At 45.3% G+C, this 22,980-nt stretch overlaps 2 protein-coding genes across 3 annotated transcripts; one reads left to right on the top strand and one right to left on the bottom strand.

The window, feature by feature from the left end:
- The first annotated feature begins 5,830 nt into the window (after positions 1-5,830).
- Positions 5,831-7,336, top strand: LOC101772097 (flavin-containing monooxygenase FMO GS-OX-like 9). The gene is made up of 2 exons (XM_012843937.1): positions 5,831-7,044; positions 7,162-7,336. The coding sequence occupies exons 1-2, from the start codon at positions 5,831-5,833 to the stop codon at positions 7,334-7,336; spliced, it is 1,389 nt and encodes a 462-aa protein (XP_012699391.1).
- A 10,334-nt stretch (positions 7,337-17,670) lies between these two features.
- Positions 17,671-19,737, bottom strand: LOC101764795 (AAA-ATPase At3g28580). Of its 2 annotated transcripts, none has more exons than XM_004955668.3 (2): positions 18,955-19,737; positions 17,671-18,863 (listed from the first exon to the last, which is right to left on the bottom strand). In XM_004955668.3, the coding sequence occupies exons 1-2, from the start codon at positions 19,575-19,577 to the stop codon at positions 17,885-17,887; spliced, it is 1,602 nt and encodes a 533-aa protein (XP_004955725.1). In that variant the 5' UTR covers positions 19,578-19,737; the 3' UTR covers positions 17,671-17,884. The 2 variants fall into 2 exon arrangements, with proteins under 2 accessions (XP_004955725.1, XP_004955726.1); XM_004955669.3 differs by having other exon boundaries at positions 17,671-18,848.
- Between the last annotated feature and the right edge of the window lie 3,243 nt (positions 19,738-22,980).

The raw sequence follows: 22,980 nt of genomic DNA, 5'->3' as shown, positions 1-22,980 counted from the left end.
GACAAACCAATGGTTGTTGTAGAGAGTTGGGAAAAAGAGCTGAGAAGACAAAATCAAAAGACAGTGAGCTTAAGAATTGTAAAAAAGAAATTATAGCAGAATATAATAAACATATATTTAAAAAATATACATTGTTTGAATGATGCCGAGGTCGATGGATTGATGATCATTTGAAAGGTCGAGCCAAAATTTTCTCATTCACCTGTTCCGATTCTTTTAACAGATTTTCCTATAATTGGGAAAAAAACTTATGTTAAAGAAGCATAAAATTCTAAAGAAATATAACAAAGAGTAGAAAATTTAAATGCATACTCACACCAATGTTGGCAAAGAAATGTGATTTTGAAGTATCAGAAGTACCGGTGGACTTCACATAGAGACTGTAGCAATATGTTGATATGATAAAAGGATTTACAAAACCTCCAGGCTTTAAGGACTCTCCAAGAGATAAGAAAGCACATCTAACTTTCCCAAGACATACAACATCCTCACTAATGTATAAAAGAAACATAGATTAATAAATAAATTACTGGATCATAGAAATAAATGAATTAATTAGTATGATACAGAAAAACTGATACAGGAAAAAACATACTTGCTGAACTTAGAAGAAGCCAATGAGCAAAGAGATTTATAATTCTTCAACTTTGAATTTGAAACAGAAATCTTTTGCTTGGCAGTTTGAAATTCTCCATGAAATAAAGTAGACGGCTTTACAACCCTTCTAGGACCATGCAAAGGTAATTTGCCACCAGTAGGGGAATCTCTTGAAAGATAAGGCTGACGAGCAGAAGGCTTGTCACTGCTTGATTCAGGTCCATGGAAATCAGAATCAACAACGCGAATTGGTGTCCTCAAAGAGGCACCAGAAGCACAAAACTTCAAATTGCACATCTCATCTAATTTTCTTATCATGTCACGAACATTTTGAGTTAATGTTTTTTCACCAAGTACTTTGATTTCTAGAGATTCCTAGAAGAGAATGGAACATAATAAAAAATTAAATTTAAGAACTATTGAATGAACCATGAAATCAAAATATTACTTGTGCTATGAAAAAAACTAATAAGAACAAAAAAAAATACATGATACATATTAAAAAATTAAAGGAGAAAAGTAATTGTAAATTTAGTATGAATCAATTGTAAATAACGATCAGTGACCATACATTTGAATTTTGAATCAAAGAAATAGAGTGAAAGCTCACATTACACTTGTTCGACAACTGAGAATGCTTCTGAGATAATTTTGGAGTAACCCTTAGCAGGGTACCCTAAAAAAATAAAATGATAGATGAGCTCATAAACATATGTAAATATGAGATGAAAAACCATCAAGTGTAGATAGAAAACTTAGACTCTGGATCAGCAAAGGTGAGTTGTTAAAAAGACCTTTATTGCTCTAGAAAAATTAAATATTAACTTAGTATTATAAAAAAATAGAATGGAAAATACAATTACTGATATGCATGAATAATAAAAAAAGTAAACAAAATAAGAGATGAGTATAATATCAGAAATAGCTTGAAAGCAAAAATGAAGAACATATACCTTATCAGATTTGGATCTTGAAAATGGAGAAAAGGAACCTGATAAATCATCTTCTTCACCATCATCAAGAGGTATAACATCATTGACAAACAAATTAGAAAAATTTCTCAACAGTGGCTTGGATTTTGAATTGGTCAGGGGCAAATCAACATTAGAAATATCAGAAAGAGGTTCTCGTACAGAAGCTATGTCTGTTTGAGTGACACATTTTTCAGAATCATTCAGCCTACACCTGGGTTTCTTATAAATAGGATCTGATAAAAAAACATACCTATAAGAAAAGAGTACATAAAAAAAGTTATGAAAATTAATAAAATGGAAAAATAATGAGGTAGATGCATACGATCTTTTGGATATCCACTTGCGGGCATAACAAATGATTTGTTTTTCTATATTCCAGTAGATGTAGTATGCTTTTGCAACTTTTCCATAACTCTATCAACTTGTTCCTGATTAGGCTGAAGGTAAACAAAACAATGACTAAAACCAATAGGGATTTTGTAAATAAAAAAATAAAATAAGAAATAGAATATAAATTGGACCTTGTGGGAATTGAAATTTGATGAAGATGGTAAAATATTTTCTTTGGTTGGAGCAATAGCATCATTGGATGATTTCAAACAAGATTTTAGGACAATAGGAGAAATCTGAAAAAATAGAAAAAAAGAGAATTTAGTAAAATGATATGTAATTACTATTTGTTGGAAACAATAACTTGTGAATAATGAACCTGTTTATTGTTAGAATAAGGATTAAACTCCTTAGATTGAGTAAGAAGTAGACCACCTTCATAATCAAAATCATCAAGAGAGCCATGAGCTGTAATTGGAAATTAAGGTAGAAAATTGTATTAGCTATGTATATAACTTAACAGCAATAAAGAGAATAGGCAGCATATTAAAAAATAGGAGAAGAAGAGAACACCTGTAGTATTGTCAAAATTCATAAGATTTTTTGTGAGGAGCAGTTTGAGTTATTTGGATTACTATTTTTCAGAGAAGAAACTTGGGGAGAAGCAGAAGCAGATTCATGAGGATATTCAGTAACAAGTTTGAGAACTTCCAAAACTATATTTTTTTATTCTAGATTCAACACTTGAAGCATGTTGCAGGAGCTTCGTGAAGAAATTGATGTGACATCCAAATTGACCTGCAATCCTAAATTGAAGGTATGCTTTTCAATGGCTTTGCAAATTGACGTCTTTAAATCAGTTGGAAGCTTACATCCAGAAACAGAATTAATCTTCTCCAAAAATTCAGAATCATCGGATATAGATGATTTAGAATTGAGAAGATGAATACTCTGCAGAGCATAAGAAAATAGTCATAAATAGACAAAAAAATTTTGACTTCGTAGGAACAATCTAGAGATAGGAGGTTCCAAACCTTTACATAACAGGTTTCAGAAAAGTCCAGAATTGGCCTAAAACCATAAACACCTGGAGATTTTAAGTCAAAATTAGAATAAGTTTGTATCATATTGCCTTTCCAAACAGTGATCCTAGGCAAAGTATCATCAACACATCGGAAACCAAAATCAACATGATCAAAATACATTACCTGGAATAACAAATAAAGAAAAATGGTATATAAATATTGATTTCTCTCACTAAATACTGATATAGAATAGGTAGTTGCAGAATAAAGAAAAACTTACAGCTAGGTAATAGAGACATCCACCAAGTGTTCCTGGTTGTTTACCAGCTTTAGTTTTACCCTCATTGAAAGTTTTAATGTGCTTAAGCAACCAGCTTAAAATATATCCACACCAATCCAACTCTTTGTAGTTGCTAATATCATCAAAAATACCAAAATATTTCTGACTTGGTATCAAAGAAGCATTGGAACATAGAAAGGAATTCAAAGCAATCAGGATGAAACAAATAAATGTGTCCTCATCAAACATAACTTCTTCTTTACTTTGAAGTTTGTTGGTAAAAAATTCAACACTAGGGATAGATTCCTTGTTAAACTTCTTCAAAACAACTGACTTGCCATTAGCTATATCAGTTGGAAAAGATCTCCCACCGAGTGGTATTCCAAGAATATTATGCATAGACTCCTTAGTGAGAGAAATGATTTTACCATTAACAACAATAACACCAGATTTATAATCAACAAGTCTTGCTACCCACTTGACAAAGTTGTTTGGAACAAAGCACTTGTCGAATAGCAAAAGAGATCCAAATCCATAATTTTCAATAACCTTCCTCTGATTAGAAGTCAAATTCTTAATAACCTTAGCAAAACCAGTTACTGAGAATCAAGTGAAAGCATATTTTGGCTTCTTGACATACTTTTTATTGATAAGCTACAATGGTGTATAATTACATAAATTAGGAGCTGGAGGTGCAGAATAGTATAATGAACATGTAAGATAATAAATAAGGCAAATGATACATACCTAGTTAGTCAATTTACTCTTCATTTTGTTTTGCAACATCTTAAATTTCTTGTACTGAATTTACAAAAAAAGAAAGTCATGATATAGCAAGTTAGATGAAAATTGAAGCTGCAAACAAAAAGGTTCAAATGCTTACATCAGCTATCACTTCTTGGTATAGATGGATGTTAAAGTCATTTTGATCATCACTTGAAATAGTATCCTAAAAAAATTCATGTGCAAAATTAAGAAGCAAAATTAATATAATAAAAATACTTAAATATATAAATCAGCTAACTAAATTAAATGTAACAGAAATAGGAAACAATGTAATCCACAATGAAACAATGCACTAAGAGATTAAAAAAACTAACTAATGAAGTAAAAAAAGCTTACATCAGAATGATTAGATTCATCATCAGTATCATCAGCGCTAGAAACCTCAATATATTGTGCTTCAGGTAAGTTCCCTTAAAAAATATGGGTATCATCATCTTCATCAGATTCACTAGAGATAAAATCATGTACACCTCTATGCCTCTTACCGGCCATCTACTTAACAAAGATAAGGACATATGTCATCAAATAACAATAAACATTAGCTAAAAAGTTTACAAGAAACAATGTTAACTAAGAAGTCAAAACTCAAGGGAAATAATGAATATCATGGCACTACAATTACTTATGATCGATGCTCAGGATAGACATTCACCAGGACAATGGATGAGATACAAAAGTTCAACATCATGTAACTAAATCACAAAAAAACATATTACCACAAATGCAAACCCTAAAACAAAGGAGCCGAGATAAATCAAATATTCAAACTTCACAGAAACAAAGGAGCCAAAATTTGACATACTTAACCTCAAAAGGGGATAAAACGAAGAGGGAAAACGGCAAGGGAAATCGAAAATCAAGCAACACTAAAGGGAATAAATCAAGAGTTCATCCAAATTCACGCGACAAACAAGCAACACTGGAGGAAAAAAACATTGAAATGCGTATATAAATCGAAGCGAAAGAGGGCGAATCCACTAACATCGGGAACTTGCCTGAAGAGAGCAAAACAGAGAGGGCAAATGAAATCCAGTAAAAACAAAGGAGAAAAACAGCAACTCATCCAAAAATCACAAAACAAAAACGCATAGGAATTGATGAATCAAAGGGGAAAGGGACGAATCGACTCACATCGCGTCATTGCATACAGAATGGAAAAATATAGAGGAAAATTGAAATCCAACAAATCAGGAGCAAATCAGCAGCTCATACAAAAGATCACACAACAAATAAGCAGGGGATCGATGAATCGAAGGGGGAAGAGCCGAATCGCCTTACCTCTAGACCTCCTGGCGAGCGCACCAACAGAAAAAGTGAGAGAGGAAAAGTGGAAGAATGCTTCAGACAAGCAGACAACGGGCAAATAAACAAAACGCGCGGTTAAATTACTCTCCAGGACAGCCTGTCAAGTGGGACCACGATATCAGCGAGACAAAAAAAACAACACCGCAGAGCAGACCAATCAGCAGATCGGACGGAGCAAATCTAACAAAACAGCAGATTGGCCAGCGCCAAAATAGGGTGACGGGAGAGCCAGAAACACCCGGGTAATGTATAGCTTTTCCCATCTATTAACACGTGATTAGTCTCTATCCACGTGATTACTTGCATCCTACCATTAATTTCCATGGTTACTTACATTTTAATACCACTCTATCTAAAAATCTTGTTGAGTGCCAAATGCAACAATAACATACACAAAATCGGCGCATGCGATCCACGAGCTTTAAAAAAAAAAACAAAGCTTATACCTAGCTACTGTCCCGAACACAATTCTGATAAAATGTCAGAGGCAATAGTTGCATGCATGTGTGAATCCATCAATCTCGTGGATCGATATGGCTACGGACAGGCCCAAGGAGAAGGTGTGCGTCGTCGGCGCGGGCATGTCCGGGCTGGCGGCAGCGCGCGAGCTGCGGCGCGAAGGCCTCGAAGTCACGGTGATGGAGCAGCGCGGCGACGTCGGCGGGCAGTGGCTCTACGACCCGCGCACCGACGCCGACGACCCGCTCGGGGCCACGGCGCCGGTGAAGGTGCACGGCAGCGTGTACGCGTCGGTGCGGCTGATCAGCCCGCGCGAGTGCATGGGCCTCTCCAACTTCCAGTTCGTGCCCAGGCCCGGCCGCGACGCCCGCCGCTTCCCGGGCCACCGCGAGGTCTACTGGTACCTCAAGGACTTCTGCGCCGCGTTCGGGCTCGAGGACGCCGTCAGGCTCAACACCCGCGTCGTGCGCGTCGCCATGGCGCCGCCGCGCGAGGCTTGCAGTGGCGACTTGAAATGGCTGGTGAGATCCGTGCACGTCGAGCCGAACGGCAGTGAAGACGGGGTGGCCGTGGAGGAGGTGTTCGACGCCGTGGTCGTCGCCAGCGGCCATTACTCGCAGCCACGGCTGCCAAGCATTAAAGGAATGGAGTCCTGGCGGCGGCGGCAGCTGCACACCCACTCGTACCGTGAGCCGGAGCCCTTCCGCGGCGAGGTGGTGGTGGTGGTGGTGGTCGGCTGCGGCGCGAGTGGCCTGGACATCGCGATGGAGCTCTGCGGCGTCGCCAACGAGGTCTACCTCGCGGCCAAGTCCGTGGAGGACGCCGCGAGGCCGCCGCCGGCGGTGTCGAAGATGCTGGCCAACCACGCCGACATCCGGCTGCACCCGCCGGTGGACCAGCTGTGCGACGACGGCACGACGGTGGCGTTCGCCGACGGCTCCCGCGCCGCCGCTGACGCCGTCATCTACTGCACCGGGTACAGGTACTCGTTCCCGTTCCTGGACACGGGCGGGATTGTCGCCGTCGACGACGGCAACCGCGTCGGCCCGCTGTACGAGCACACGTTCCCGCCGGCGCTGGCGCCGTCGCTGTCGTTCGTCGGCGTGCCGATGTGGGTGTTCGCGCCGTGGTTCTTCGAGGCGCAGGCGAGGTGGGTCGCCCTGGTACTCTCGGGAAAGGCGGCGCTGCTGCCGGAGGAGGAGATGCTGCGGGCGTTGCACGAGGACTACCGCGCCAGGGAGATCGCTGGCGTGCCGGCCTACCACGCGCACGCCATCACCGCCGTCGATTGAAGTGTATTGCATTCTGCATTTCTGCTACGAGTCACTGATGACGACGACTAGCCGTTCTCTGTTGCTAAACAATCTGTAGCTGACAAGAGCTTCTCGTACGTGTTTCAATTCTTTGGTCATCAGGAGGTGTGGGAGTTCGTGTACTGGCACTCGGACCTGCCGCGCATGGAGGACTGGAAGGTGGAGCTGTTCACGACCTCAATCCTGATGAACTTGAGGGAGGACCGCGAGACCTTCCGCGACCGCGACGACGACAGCGAGAGCGTCCGCGAGGGCCTGCGGAGGTGACGCCGCGTAGCTGGAGCTCAATACGAGGCTGCTCTTGCTGCTGCTTCCGGTGATCGCTTCCACGCTGAGGCTGACACCGCGCAGGTGAACAAGCCGCCATTGCCGGCTATTCCATGTCAAGTCTCGACTCTGATGACCTGAGCACGCAGTTAGCACCAGACAACATGGCACGATGGCAAATAAAAACGTTCCGGATTTGTTTTTTGAGACAACATTATTAATGTTATTACTATCGGAAATTGTTTGGGCTTGAAACTGTAATTTTGTCAAACATTTTATTAATGGGGTCATTTAGGTATATACTTGACAACTTAGTATCTCGGAATCAAAAAGATATTTTTATTTGTCAAATTTAAAATAGGCGGTGTTGAATTTACCAAATTTCTAGAGCTGAGCACGTTAATGTCCCTGGCTTATTCAATCATCCTTCAAAATGTGTTGCCCTCAGCCTTTCTCTCTGCTCGTCATACAATGTGATGAGAGCCTCTCTTTTTTGGGTTCTTTCATCAATGCCTGCATGCCTGAAAAATAAAACCTAGACGTGAACATTAGATAGTTGGGAGATATGATCGTTAGCTTCTGGTGGCCTTACACAGTTACACGTTAGCAGCTGATCGTGGCAATAATTAGCATGTAAATTGGCATTAGTCTCACGCCACAATTGTGAGGGCTTATAGGATCGAACCCTTTTGTTTTCCCCCTCGAGCCGATCCATACGGTCGCTTTTCCACGATTACGAAGTTTCGATGCACGGGTGAGCCGAAAGTTACGTCTCGGCAAACATCTGTAAAGGTTAACGCAGGCTAGCAACATCCACGAACGGCATTTGACACTGGTGCCTTAGTGGAAAGCAGACTCGATCTCGAGGTGTGAATGTGTCTGATTACGAACCGTGGACGCGGCAAGAACAGGGAACGGTGCTAAACGCGTATACTGGCACATGTTTTCTTCCACCTGCACTAAGTACGGATCGGGCATGACATGACGCCATCGGTGGGCCCTGCTCTTGTTGACACTTCAAGATATGTTCTGCTATCTCCACTTCTTCATCATCATCATCAGACCCCTGCTTGCAACAGCAACAAATTGTAATAATCAGAGGAACATCACACAATTTGAAATTCAACATTCAGAGGTTCATCACACAATAATAAAGTTCAACAAACATTCAGATGCTCCGCACACAAAAAAGGTTTCACATAGATTAAGCTACAACATCAAATCAATTAAAGTCATCACTCAGTCCTGTCATTGCACTATCTCTTCAACCACATGAACCTCTCTTCATTCTTATTAAACTGGTAAAAGACTTGTCGATTGTATTCAGAACTAAACAACTTAGTAGCCATGAAGTATTCCTCTGTATCCATATTTGCCCCACATTCCACAGCCAAGTTCAGACATCTTGCTATATCTTGTTTCATCTCTTCCTTCTGCCGGCTCTTCTTGTTTGTAATTTGAGCTAGTGTTTCTTCTTCCTTATTTATGGCAATTTGTAACTCTGTAATCAACCCCTGAAACATCTTCAACATTGGACTTTTGCTTTTCTTGGGTGGACTTTTGGCTATATCTATAGTGCTGCTTGCTCTCTTGCGGCTGTTACTACTCATTGGACTATTCAGAAAGCCTTCTCTATCTACATCTTCACCTTCCTCATCACCATATGCTCCTTCAGAGTCATGAGGTACTTGTCCAGGGATGCATGAGATGGATCCATCTACTGTCACCCCACGGAACATTTCAGCTAGTTGCTCAACGTACGTAGGTACGCCCCATTGGAACTTCTTACATTCTGGTTTTTTCTAAAACACACAAATAAATAGACAAAATAAAGATGAATTAGATCACAGACATGAAGACATAACCACAGCCATGAAGATATGATGACAAGGTTCAAAGATAAATTACCTCTGTTTCTTTTTTCCTGAAGGCAACCGATGCTATGATTGTTCCATCAGGTCTTCGGCCTGAAGTAGTATGATTATTAAGAAATACCTAGAAAGTATATAAGGTCTTGCATTAGGTCCATCTGTTCCTCAATTGTTTGGTTGAATGTTTGAGGCCGGTCTTTGTGAAAAATTGTTGTCGCATCTCGTTGTAACCTCTACTTAAAATCATCCTATTCAAGCAATTCCCTGCCCTTATTTGTTCAATAGCAAGATCACAGAATATGTGTGTTTTCTTCGGTCCAATTGACCTTGCCATGGCAAATCAACTCATGACAAAAGAGCAAAGCTAGAAATGGAACATCTTATCAGAGGAAATCAAAGCACGGATTTGGATCTTACCGACTGGAAACAGCCTTCAAAGCCGTTGTCATCTTCGTCCTCGATTGCACCGAGATGCAAGCCCCGGTTGCATGAACATCCTACGTGTTTTGCCAGACTTGCGCATGCCTTCTGCAACATGCTTGTGCATTTACGTATAGGAGTTGTGTGAAACCCTAGATGCATGACTTAGTCATCCCAATGATCTGAGTACTAGCTGTTGGACCGAGTAGTTGCATTGCTTAACTAGGAGACGGTAAAAGTCGAGTGATTGCCTGTCACTCGCGAGTTGTAGGAGTTGCATGTTTGCTCTCCTGTTATAACTATAAGAACGATGGACGGGGCAGGGTTTTGGTAACTCTTTGGTGGTTGGATGGTCGCCCCGTCTGTCTATGAAATCTTGCTAAGGCCCGACAGTGGTGGTGTTCGTGATCAAGTGTTTGAAAGTACTAGCCTCATACTTAGTATGGGATGAGGAAGCCTAGTACCGGATTGAACCTAGACGTGAGCGGTCGCCCCATTGTTCTTGGAACGGAGTTTCCCCTGCTGGTTGTCGCACGTGGTGGCAAGCGTGGTCACAGAACGGCAGAGGCCGGGTCTGTGGAACCTTGCACCAAAGGAAATGGGCCCGACACGGGTTAGGGGATTGATGGGGAAGGCCGACACAGGAAGCGACCTCCGGGTGCGCGGATGTCGTGAGGCTAGGTTCACCATGCATGGTTAAAGAACTCGAATCGATTCGTCTGCCTCTCACAGTCTGAGATTGCTTGATCGCTATGTCACCCTGAGTAAATGAGGAATCTGATGATGGCAATGTTTGTTGTTATATCTACACATCTTGTTTGGTTCTATGAATGCTTAGAATAAGTGGCACAACCTAGACTGGTAAATGAACCTAGAACCGGAGCTAAAACTTGAAAATAGGGTTACTTAGTGCTTTTGGCAAACAAACCCCTCAGCCAAAAAGCCCTGCATATCTAGAAGAAGGAGTAGTTTCACTCCTATCGGTTAAGTCTTGTTGAGCTTAGTAGCTCAGCCTTGTTGTGGCTCCTGTTTTTCAGGTGAGGTTGCTGTGCCCGACCCCTCTCTGGTTGGTGCTTGGCCGCCCCAGCTTCCGCCAGGCTGGACGGTCGAGTGGGATCCTTCCTCGGACGGCGAGGAGAGGAACCAGTGATATCCCGGTTGGCCTCACCAGGGATGTCCGACCCCGACGAAGTCTTCCGCTAGCGTTTTTCTCTGTTGTTTATTTTGAATCCTGTAAAACTCTAATGTTGGATTTTATGGCCGAACTAAATGGGTAAAACTTGTTTAACTCAGTGGACTTGTTGTATTCTCTGTAACCACTCACCTTCGTGTGGGTTTGCTAAACTCGATCCTGTTTAAGTGGTTAAATCGGATGAAATCCGACGGCACTTCGTATTAACTCGGTTTAGGCAGGAGTGTCGCATGTTAGGCGGCTTAACCCTGCTTAATCAAGCTAATCCGAAGTGGATCCGCCACACTAGAACTTCTAGATACACATCTAGCCAGGATTCATGAGATTGACAAGGGTTCATGACATTCTAGTCTTAACCGAGAGGGAGTGAGAGAAATAGGGGTACCTTCACCCCTAGGGGTGGAAGCAGCAGAGCTGCTGGCCATCGCGGGTTCGCTTGGGGAAGTCTGCGCAAGGCAGCGACGCGCAGTGCCGAGTCCGGTCGCCGGTGAGGTGGCGGTGGTACTTCCCGCCGCTACTGCGCAAAACCTAGATCGGTAGGTGTGTCGGTGGGGCGGCTGGCTGCGGCGAACCTCGTGAGCCGAGCCGTGTCCCCCACCCTGTTTATATAGCGCAGCGCGACAGGGGCCCACCACCCAATGCTAGGGTGAGCACCCCCGATCAGGGCGCGGATCAGGGTCCTGATGGGCCTTTGGGCCCATTGGGTAGGAGATCAATCTAACACAGCTGGCCTGCGATTACTCGCTTGCCAAAGTGTTATTTGGACAGTTATGTAACGAAAAAAGTTGAATATCTATTATAGTTGCTAAGAAGAAGAAGAAGAAGAGATGTTCTAATCACTGTACTGATAGTTTTCATTTCAGTCGCTAGCTAGGCAAAGCTAAGTTTCAGAAAACTCAGGTGACTGACAGAGGTAGCACTGAATTTAGGAAGCTGGAGGGTGGTATTTGTTGGAGTTGTTCCAAATTCACTCCAGGAAATAGGCCGACCTTCCCGACCCTTTACACTCAGGGTCTGGCGAGGCGGAGGATCTCCCGACCCCGGGACTCGGGGCCGGGCGAGGCGGAGCGTCTTCCGACCCCTGGACTTTGGGGTCGGGCGAGTCGGAGCATCTCCCGACCCCAGGACTCGGGGTCGGGCGAACCGGAGATCGACCCTCAAGGGGTCAGGCGCATCCGACCCCAGGCTTGAGGTCGGACGAGGCGAAGTCCCAGGCGCACCCGACTCCAGGACGAAGGACTCAAGGTCGGACAAGGAGGAGTTCCATCCTCACACGGGACCAAGAGTCCGTACCGCTCATTAACCCCTGTCTGGGTTTCGGTACTATATATACCGACACCCTTGCTAGGGTTTCATGCGACAGAAGAAACAGAAGAGAGAGAGATCATCAGATTCTCTTGTAAGCCGCCGTAGGCGTGTAACCCCAAACTCTTGATATAGTGAGATTGTTGCCGGCTGGTGCCCGTGGTTTTTCCCCTTCACATTGAAGGGGTTTTCCACGTAAATCGTGTGTCTCCTTGCGGTTTGATTCTTTACTTCATATTCCATACGCCGTTCGTTCCTAACAAGTGGTACCAGAGCTTTGGTTGCTGTTTGGATTTCATGTCGACGTCGATGAAGTTTGATCTACCGCTGCTGAACTACGACACGCGGTTCTCGCTATGGCAAGTCAAGATGAGGGGAATTCTGGCGCAAACTCATGATTATGATGAGGCGCTGGAAAGCTTCGGGAAGAAGACGAAGGCCGAGTGGACTCCAGAAGAGATCCGCAAGGATCAGAAGGCTCTCGCCTTAATACAATTGCATCTTCATAATGATATTTTGCAGGAGTGTCTGAAAGAAAAAACTGCTGCAGAACTATGGCTGAAACTGGAATCGATCTGTATGTCCAAGGATCTAACCAGTAAGATGCAGATGAAGATGAAGCTGTTCACCTTGAAGATGAAGGAAGAAGATTCAGTGATGAGCCACATCGCTGAGTTCAAAAAGATCGTCGCCGATCTAGTATCAATGGAGGAAGTTTATGAGGCTCTCCAATCAAGGGAGAAGATGAAAGGTATGGTGCAGAATGACAGGACGTCGTCCTCCAGGGGCGATGCTTTGCTCGTGAGAGGCAGAACTGATAACAGATCCTCCAATGATGATGGAAGAAAAAATTATGAAAGGAGAGGCCGTTCAAAGTCCAAGCCGCATGGTAATAAGAAATTCTGTGTTTATTGCAAGCTAACAAATCATAATGTTGAGGATTGCAGAAAAGTACAGAATAAGGAGAAGAAGAAAACCAAGTCGGCTGGTAAGGTCTCTGTTGCTGCTGCCGTGTCTGATGAAGAATCTGGAGATAGTCTGGTGGTATTTGCCGGTTGTGTTGCTGGTCATGATGAGTGGATTCTTGATTCCGCATGTTCATTTCATATTTGCATTAACAGAAATTGGTTTAGCTCTTATAAGTCTATGCCGAAAGGAGATGTTGTGCGGATGGGAGATAATACCCCGTGTGATATTGAGGGGATTGGATCGGTTCAGATCAAGACTCATGATGGCATGACACGCACTCTGCAAAACGTCAGGTACATACCAGGGATGTCCAGAAATCTCATTTCATTGAGCACGCTTGATGCAAAAGGCTACAAATATTCTGGTTCGGATGGTGTTCTGAAGGTATCAAAAGGTAATCTTGTCTGCTTAAAGGGTGATCTCAATTCTGCAAAGTTATATGTCCTTAGAGGGTGTACTTTAACTGGTTCTGATTCCGCTGTTGCTGCTGTTACTAATGAGGAACCTAGTAAAACTAACCTTTGGCATATGTGTCTGGGACATATGAGTCACCATGGTATGACCGAATTGATGAGAAGAAACCTACTGGATGGCTGCACTTCGAGTAAAATGAAGTTTTGTGAGCACTGTATTTTCGGGAAGCATAAAAGGGTACGTTTCAACACTTCTGTTCACACCACTAAAGGTACTCTTGATTATATTCATGCTGATTTATGGGGGCCTTCTCGTAAGCCCTCGCTTGGTGGTGCTCGTTACATGCTCACAATTATTGATGATTACTCTAGAAGGGTTTGGCCTTATTTTCTGAAACAGAAAGATGATACCTTTGCTGCATTTAAGGACTGGAAGGTCATGATAGAAAGGCAAACTGAAAGGAAGGTGAAATTGCTTCGCACTGATAATGGTGGAGAATTTTGTTCGCGTGAATTTAATGATTATTGCAGATCAGAAGGCATTGTAAGGCATCACACCATACCCCATACTCCACAACAGAATGGTGTGGCCGAACGCATGAACAGATCCATCATATCCAAGGCCCGTTGCATGCTGTCTAATGCCAGGATGAGCAAGCGTTTTTGGGCTGAAGCTGCTAATACTGCCTGTTACTTGATAAACAGGTCGCCTTCTATTCCACTAAATAAAAGAACTCCCATTGAGGTATGGTCTGGAACGCCTGCTGATTACTCACAGTTGAAAGTGTTTGGATGCACTGCATATGCTCATGTTGATAATGGAAAATTGGAGCCTAGAGCTGTTAAATGTCTTTTCCTTGGTTATGGTTCGGGTGTCAAAGGCTATAAATTGTGGAACCCGGAAACAGGAAAGACCTTTCTGAGCAGAAGTGTTATTTTCAATGAATCTGTGATGTTTACTGACAGCTTGCCGTCAGATAAAGTTCCAGAAAACGCACTGCAGCGTATGCGCTTGCAGGTGGAGCAAGCTCGTGATGACACTGATAACCCCGACCCCTTGGTCTCGGGGTCGGATGCGCCAGACCCCTTGGCTCCGGGGTCGGTTGTTTCTGATGCGCCAGACCCTTTGGCTCCAGGGTCGGCCAATGCTCAAGCGCTAGACCCCTTGGCTCCGGGGTCGGAAGTTGCTGCGCCAGACCCCTTGGCTCCGGGGTCGGCTGTTGCTGATGCGCTAGACCCCTTGGTCTCGGGGTCGGCTGATGCTCATGATGATGTCCAGCAAACTCCAGAGGAGGATCTACCCATTGCTAAACGCAAGTCCAAAAGGACTGTTGTCCCTCCTAACCGTCTTATTGAAGAATGTAATTTGTCTTACCATGCTTTGAGTTGTGCTGAACAGGTGGAGAATGTTCATGAGCCAGCAACCTATAAAGAAGCTATTCATTGTGATGATACTGAAAACTGGATTTCGGCTATGCATGAGGAGATGCAGTCTCTTGAGAAGAACAGTACATGGGAACTTGTACCTTTGCCTAAGAATAAGAAGGCCATCCGCTGCAAATGGATCTTCAAAAGAAAGGAGGGTTTATCTCCAAGTGAGCCTCCAAAGTATAAGGCAAGGTTAGTTGCTAAAGGCTACAGCCAAATTCCGGGTGTTGACTACAATGATGTGTTCTCTCCAGTGGTAAAACACAGTTCAATTCGCACTTTCCTTAGTGTTGTTGCTTCACATGATCTTGAGCTTGAGCAGTTAGATGTGAAGACTGCGTTTTTGCATGGAGAGCTCGAGGAGGACATATATATGGACCAACCAGAAGGTTTCATAGTGCCTGGCAAGGAGAAATATGTGTGCAAGTTGAAGAGATCCTTGTATGGTTTGAAACAGTCCCCTCGACAGTGGAACAAGAGGTTTGATTCATTTATGTTATCACACAGTTTTAAAAGATCTAAGTATGATAGCTGTGTTTATATCAAGCATGTTAATGGATCACCTATATACTTGCTGATATACGTTGATGATATGCTGATTGCGGCCAAGAGCAAGACTGAAATAAATAAGTTAAAGAAGCTATTGAGTAGCGGTTTTGATATGAAAGATCTTGGTAGTGCTAAGAAAATTCTTGGTATGGAAATTAGGAGAGACCGAAATTCTGGTTTGCTCTTCCTAAGTCAACAGAATTATATCAAGAAAGTTCTTCAGCGTTTCAACATGCAAGATGCCAAGGCTGTAAGTACTCCTATTGCACCTCATTTCAAGTTGTCAACTGCTCAGTGTCCTAGTACAGATGCAGAGGTCAAAGACATGTCAAAGGTTCCTTATTCAAGTGCTGTTGGGTCTTTGATGTATGCCATGGTTTGCTCTCGCCCAGATTTGTCATATGCTATGAGCCTTGTTAGTAGATATATGTCTAATCCCGGCAAAGAACATTGGAGGGCAGTTCAGTGGATTTTCAGATACCTCAAAGGCACAGCAAATTCCTGTTTAAAGTTTGGAAGAACTGATGAGGGTCTTGTTGGCTATGTGGACTCAGATTATGCTGCTGATCTGGACAGGCGAAGATCACTCACAGGCTATGTGTTTACTGTTGGCAGTTGTGCTGTGAGTTGGAAGGCTACTTTACAGTCAGTTGTTGCCTTGTCTACTACTGAAGCAGAATACATGGCGATTTGTGAAGCATGCAAAGAACTGATTTGGCTGAAAGGTTTGTACGCCGAGCTTTGTGGAGTTGAAGCTTGCATAAGTTTGCACTGTGACAGCCAAAGTGCAATTTACCTCACTAAAGATCAAATGTTCCATGAAAGAACTAAGCACATTGACATCAAGTATCATTTTGTGCGTGATGTGATCGAAGAAGGTAAGCTGAAGGTATGCAAGATCAGTACTCATGATAATCCTGCTGATATGATGACAAAGCCTGTTCCTGTTACTAAGTTTGAGCTGTGCTCGGGCTTAGTCGGTTTAATTGGATAGTCCAAGAGACTATTGTTGGCACCAGTGGTTTTCTTGTCTTTGTTCTATTCAGGATGAAGGGTTGATGATACAAGATGAATTTGTCTCAAGGTGGAGTTTGTTGGAGTTGTTTCAAATTCACTCCAGGAAATAGGCCGACCTTCCCGACCCTTTACACTCAGGGTCTGGCGAGGCGGAGGATCTCCCGACCCCGGGACTCGGGGCCGGGCGAGGCGGAGCGTCTTCCGACCCCTGGACTTTGGGGTCGGGCGAGTCGGAGCATCTCCCGACCCCAGGACTCGGGGTCGGGCGAACCGGAGATCGACCCTCAAGGGGTCAGGCGCATCCGACCCCAGGCTTGAGGTCGGACGAGGCGAAGTCCCAGGCGCACCCGACTCCAGGACGAAGGACTCAAGGTCGGACAAGGAGGAGTTCCATCCTCACACGGGACCAAGAGTCCGTACCGCTCATTAACCCCTGTCTGGGTTTCGGTACTATATATACCGACACCCTTGCTAGGGTTTCATGCGACAGAAGAAACAGAAGAGAGAGAGATCATCAGATTCTCTTGTAAGCCGCCGTAGGCGTGTAACCCCAAACTCTTGATATAGTGAGATTGTTGCCGGCTGGTGCCCGTGGTTTTTCCCCTTCACATTGAAGGGGTTTTCCACGTAAATCGTGTGTCTCCTTGCGGTTTGATTCTTTACTTCATATTCCATACGCCGTTCGTTCCTAACAGTATTGGTGTGGATGAGCACCTGACGATGGCTACTGTGGTGCCTGGCCAGCAATCTCTGAAGAAGCCATCTTACACAGCAAATCCTTTGCGATTCTAAAGTTGTTTTGTATTTCTGGGTCCTCAACAAGCCAACTGAGATTCATCAGAAAACAAGGGGATCATCTTACACACCTGCGTTCAGGAACAGCAGCGTCGGCGCGCCGCTGCGGCCACCTTGGCACCTTCACCGCGTTCGCCGCCTGCCCAGCCACGGCCAGCTCTGACTATGGCGCCTTCGCTGCCATTGGTGGCGATCGAGAGCCTCGGCGGCGGGGGTGAGCCCGACGGCGAGGGTGGAGAGGGACGGTGAGAGCGGGAGTGAGGTGGCTTTTTTATAAAATTATTAAGGATAATTTTTAATGTTCTGTCGTGGATTAATATATTTTTGGGGAAAATTTTTTTAACATAGCTTCCAATACCTCATTTTGGAAAAGAATTTTTTAGAAACTCTTGAAGTTGCTCTAATGCTATTATTCACGGAAGATCCAAATATCCAATCAGATTAGCTAACACCACATACCCCTAGAAAAGAGCACGTGTTCAATCTCCACTTCTCTTCACTCTGTAGCTCTAGCAACTAGCACTAGGCACTAGCTAGCAATGGAAGCACTCATCGTCGAGTGGTAACCAAGAATCAAGTCAACATCAGCCTACTTATCGTCGTCGTCATCATCGTCGCCGTCATCATCGTCGGTCTCGTCGGCCGCCACCTCCTTCGCCTTTCCTCCGGCCTTCTTCTTCGCCAGCGCCGCATCCTCCTTGGCCTTCTTCGCCAGCGCCTTCTCCTTGGCCTTCTCCAGCGCCTCCACCAGCGCGGCGAGGCACGAGTCGGCGTCCTCGCCGGGGCCCTTGGGCGTCAGGTTCTCCGCGACGTCGGCGGGGGTCATGTCCACCTCCCGGAGCAGCGCCGCCACGGCGTCGAACAGCGGGTGGGCATCCACGTCGAGATACACCCTGGCGAGGAACCTGAAGGACTCGAAGCAGCAGTAGGACATCTCGATGTGCTTGTCCATGCGCCCGCGCCGGATCAGAGCCGGGTCCAGCTTCTCGACGTGGTTGGTGGTGAACACGATGATGCGCTCGCCGCCGCACGCCGACCAGAGCCCGTCGATGAAGTTGAGAACGCCGGAGAGCGTCACCTTGCTGGCGCCCTTGTCGTCGGCCTTCTCCTCCTCCTCCTTGCCGGCCTCCGCGCCGTCCTTCTTCTCGCCGCCGTCCTTGCTCTGGCCGTCGCCGTCCGCCTTCTTCTTCTTCTTCTTGCGCTTGCCGGTGAGGTCGAGGGAGCAGTCGATGTCCTCGATGACGATGATGGACTTGCTGGTCGTCTCGATGAAGAGCTTGCGGAGGTCGGTGTTGGTGCGCACGGACGTCAGCTCGATGTCGTAGACGTCGTAGTCGAGGTAGTTGGCCATGGCCGCGATCATGGTGGACTTGCCGGTGCCCGGCGGGCCGTAGAGGAGGTACCCTCGCTTCCACGCCTTGCCGACGCGCGCGTAGTAGTCCTTCCCCTTGCGGAACGCGTCGAGGTCGTCCATGATCTCCTTCTTCCTCGCCGGGTCCATGGCCAGCGTCGCGAACGTCTTGGGGTGCTCGAACACCACGTGGCTCCACGAGCTGCCGGACCAGAAGCTGGAGCCATTAGTAGGAGATGATATCAGTGATAAGACCCGCGGGGATCACAAACAAGCTATGATTCATGGCGGTCGGTCGGGTGACTAACCCGTCGGAGTCCCAGGTGTCGCCGGAGATGTTGGTGAAGAGCTTGCGCTGGCGGTTCTCGACCATGACGGCACGTCCCTCGCGGCGGACGTGGGGGAGGTACTCGCCGAGGACGAGGTCGCGGTCGCGCTCGAGGAAGAAGAGGCGGTAGAACCTCCGCTCAGCGCGGGCGGCGCCGCGGCCCCAGAAGTAGGGGGAGCCACCGCCGTCCTCGCGCGGCGGAGCCGTGTAGGCGAGCCACCAGACGGTGGCGCCCTTGAACTCGTCGGCGACCTCCTCGTTGTCGTCCATGCTGAGCACGAGGCGGTCGGGGTCCTTGTCCGGCTCGGCCTTGAGGTGGCGCACCCCGCCGCCGGCCTCGCGGGTGGCGCGCTGCAGGTACGCCTGGGCCTCCTTGTACGCGTCGCTCCGCCGCATCCGGCCGCCGTCGTACTCGGCGACGGTGACGGTGAGGTAGGGGTCGAGGGCGGCGGCGAGGCGGCGCGAGATGCGGCGGGAGTGGCGGCCGAAGAGGTGCTGCAGCTGGAGGCCCTGCAGGCCCTGCCACAGCATGGTCCACACCACGGCGAGGAGGCTCAGCACGATGCCGGAGTTGAGGCCGCTCCACAGCGACGACGCCTCCATGGCTGCCTCCCTCTCTATCTCTCTCTCAGATGCTGCCTGTGAGCCTCACTCTCACTCGTATGGCTCTGTGATCAGAAGGGCTCTGGTGTTTATATAGAGCAGAGAGCAACAGAGACTTCATCGTCTTCGTGGGAGAGAAATTGCTGGGAAGCTTGGAATGTGCCGTGCAACACTATATCTTTGCCATGTTCATTTATAATTGTTTGGCAGACATTTGCTGAAGGTCTTTTATAAAACAAATGGGAAAAGGAGGTGAAAGGCATTCACAAATCACAGGTACTCTAGTTGTTTAGTGGGTGAATATGTACTCACTTTAAAGTTTAAACCAATGAAATCTCTCTTTTCTTTTTTGTTTGGTTTATGATGGGACATTAGTAGTTAGGACTTGATGAGAATGTATATTTCATTGCAAAAAGTAAAGTGAAAGAAAAAATTGGATGAACATTCCCATGAGATTGGATGGTTGGCACTTTGTTCGACCCAATGTTCTCTTTTGCACTTGAACCTGTTGCCTGCATAATCTACAGCGCACTTCCGATCCCGCGTAATGTGCTCTCCTGTCGCTGAGTCATACAAAGTTCAAAATGCGATACCTAACTTAAAAAAAAATACCCTACCCTTTTGTATTTTGTTCATAAAAGGGTGTTTCACTAGTGAAAGTGCTCCTAGCATTACAAAACCTACAAATTCTTCAAAATGCATATTTTTAGAAGTATTCAAAATTTGATAATTTTTTGAAGATTCTTCAAAATGCTTATTTAGACCTTTCAAAAATTTTGAGATGATTCTTGGTTTATATCCATACAAAATTCGAAGCCTAAATTTTAAATCCCATTAGGCGAGGTTATTTATTCGAATTTGCCAATTTTTTATCTCACAGATGGGTTCGAAAGTTTCTTTAACATGGATGTGAGCTCAACATATACTTTACGCACGATGAATATGCAAATAAATGCTCCAGTTGGGGCTTTTTTTCTGTTCAAGAAAAGATTCAAAGTCTAAAATTTAGTTGATATACAGCCCATGGAAGACAATTACTAGTTAATATAAATTTGAAAAAAAATGCAGAAGGAGAGTATATGCTTGTAATCTTATGTGTATGATGCTATTAGAAATTAGAATGCACATAATCAAATTTGATTGTTAATAAAGAAGATAGGAGCAGAGATTATCTTAACCTAGTGGAGACAAAAGATCAGTGAGACAAGAATCTCTAGACAGATCCAATAATGGACGGAAGCAATATATTCTAGTTCTCCTATGAACCTACCTAAAAGGAAAGATGATTAGGCTAGGCTCATTGATTTTGTGATTTTTTTCCATGAGTGGCAAATTGAACGAAAAAAACTGCATATTCCCAGCAGGTAGAATTTTCCTGGTAGATCAGCATTAGTAGTAACTAATTTGATATAAACCGAGTCAACAGAATTGGCCATGAGCATCATCACCGTTTTGGAAATTGGAACTTCATGTGTAAGGCTCCAAACCACCTCTGCACAAGTACTTTGCGATGCACCCCGACAAAATGCTTGTGTGCATATTACGCGAAAAATCGCTAAATGTTTAAAATTTTGCGAATTAGTTTAAAAACCCTACTTGATTATGATTACTTGCGCCTTTCAACACCTCATAAAACATCAAATACTTTGAGAAAGAAAATAAGAGTGGCACGAGATTTCATTTCTTGCCCACACGCACAAGCACGCACGTTCTGATTCGATCTGCTGGCGCGTTGGAAGGGGCATTTGGATCGTGTCAGTTGGATCAAAAGAGACGAAAAGGATGGCGTGGAAAGGCGTTGCAGACGATATTCTCCTTGGCTGGTCTCAGATTTTTCTTAAAGGAACCTTTTTACCTTGGCAGCCAAGATTGCTATTGCTAATTCAGGCTGGGTTCAAGTTGTTCAACCCAATACACGCACTAGTGAATCAGAAAGAAGAATGGAGACGATGTGGACGGCATGGAAAAGTAGCTACCAGCTAGTGTGGACCTAGTGTCACTCTCTCCCGAATTCGGTGCAAAAGACAAGTGGCCATTGTGCCACGAGCTGCTCGATCTCTCCCACAAACAGGTGTCGGACAAGGATTAAAAGAAAGCAGATCGAACGAAGTAAGAGCTTATGCATGCACGATCCCATGGCAGATCGACACGGCACGACCATGGATATGCATGGTTACGAGGCCGGCCAACTTTTTTCCCGGGCCACAGGAGTTTTAGGTCGTGGACCGCCGGACGCGACAAAAAGGTGGCGTGCACAAAGGTGATAGAGACCCTTGGCTTTTTCTTTCCTTGGCAACCAAGATTGCAATGTTTTTCGTCGCCAGTCAGGTGCGAGGGATTCCGGGCTCAGATTGGGTCCAGACCGATCGAGACATGTGCTGGTGGTGGTACAAGTGACACGCAGTCACGTTGCAATTGTTCCTTGCTGCATAGTATAACGTACTTCCCATATTACATGATGCTGTAAAAGTGTAAATTATACTGGACGGTGCAATTGTCTAATGTTAATTACCATCGTGATCCAGGTTAGATAAAGTGCGACGGATGCATGCATGCGCATGCTCCGGTGCACGTTGACGCATGTGAGCGACCGGCCGTCGTCTTGGACGTTATGGTCTTGCTGGATAATCACAGCTCGTCGATCGATACGATCCTACGCACACGTCATAGATGAGCCGAGGCATGACATCATGTAGCAATGGCCTGGTAGATGCTGCCAAGTGGACCAATCAGTCATCACTCACGAGCCTAATATTCTCGATCATATCCCTACTGCTTGATCGGAGAGACCATGACTGAACAATTTATGAATATATATAATAACCAAGCAATATATTACTTTTTGTGTGTGTATATATAAGTGTTTCTTTATGGCCAGCCATAGAATAAGTATTTTGTGGCCGCATCCAATAGACGCAACCGACCCCGACCTCCGTGTGGTCAGGCCTCACCCAACCAGCCGCCGCAATTACAGCACGCGCCCATCCATCCTATTGGCTCGGCTCAAGCAGCCTGTTAGCCGATGTCCAGCTCGACTTGAGCAACATCACCTCTGAACACGACGCAGGTGGAGTGAGCCGAGCGGCGACCCAAAAATTGCGCCTGAGTATATATGCAGTGCAGTATGTATTTAACTTCATCGATCGCTTCCAATATGCATGGTTCTGTTTGTTTTCGCCAGCCGATATTGTTGGGGCGTGATCATTTGCGACGTGGTGTCCTGGTCCCCCTAAAGATTCACCATGCCATAACACGACGACATAGGATAGAAGCATGGTACGATGTCTTTGAGAAGACACACCAAAAAGAAGCATGGTACGAAACCTTTAGCTCGAGAATAATATTTTATATCATTTTTTTCTATAAAGTTTCTCCATCTTTATCGATGAAATAGGGACAATCT

This window comes from Setaria italica, chromosome II, assembly GCF_000263155.2.
Source record: "Setaria italica strain Yugu1 chromosome II, Setaria_italica_v2.0, whole genome shotgun sequence".
Classification (NCBI taxonomy): Eukaryota; Viridiplantae; Streptophyta; class Magnoliopsida; order Poales; family Poaceae; genus Setaria; species Setaria italica.
The sequence above is the reverse complement of the archived record's forward strand: the minus strand, read 5'-3'. Positions and strand labels throughout refer to the sequence as shown.

Excerpts from the sequence above, each read along its gene's own strand:
- LOC101772097 (XM_012843937.1), top strand. The coding sequence starts at position 5,831 with ATGGCTACGGACAGGCCCAAGGAGAAGGTGTGCGTCGTCGGCGCGGGC. Across the intron at positions 7,045-7,161 it reads CACGCCATCACCGCCGTCGA|TGGTCATCAGGAGGTGTGGG; the intron begins TTGAAGTGTATT and ends GTTTCAATTCTT.
- LOC101764795 (XM_004955668.3), bottom strand. The coding sequence starts at position 19,577 with ATGGAGGCGTCGTCGCTGTGGAGCGGCCTCAACTCCGGCATCGTGCTG. Across the intron at positions 18,864-18,954 it reads GACACCTGGGACTCCGACGG|CTTCTGGTCCGGCAGCTCGT; the intron begins GTTAGTCACCCG and ends TAATGGCTCCAG.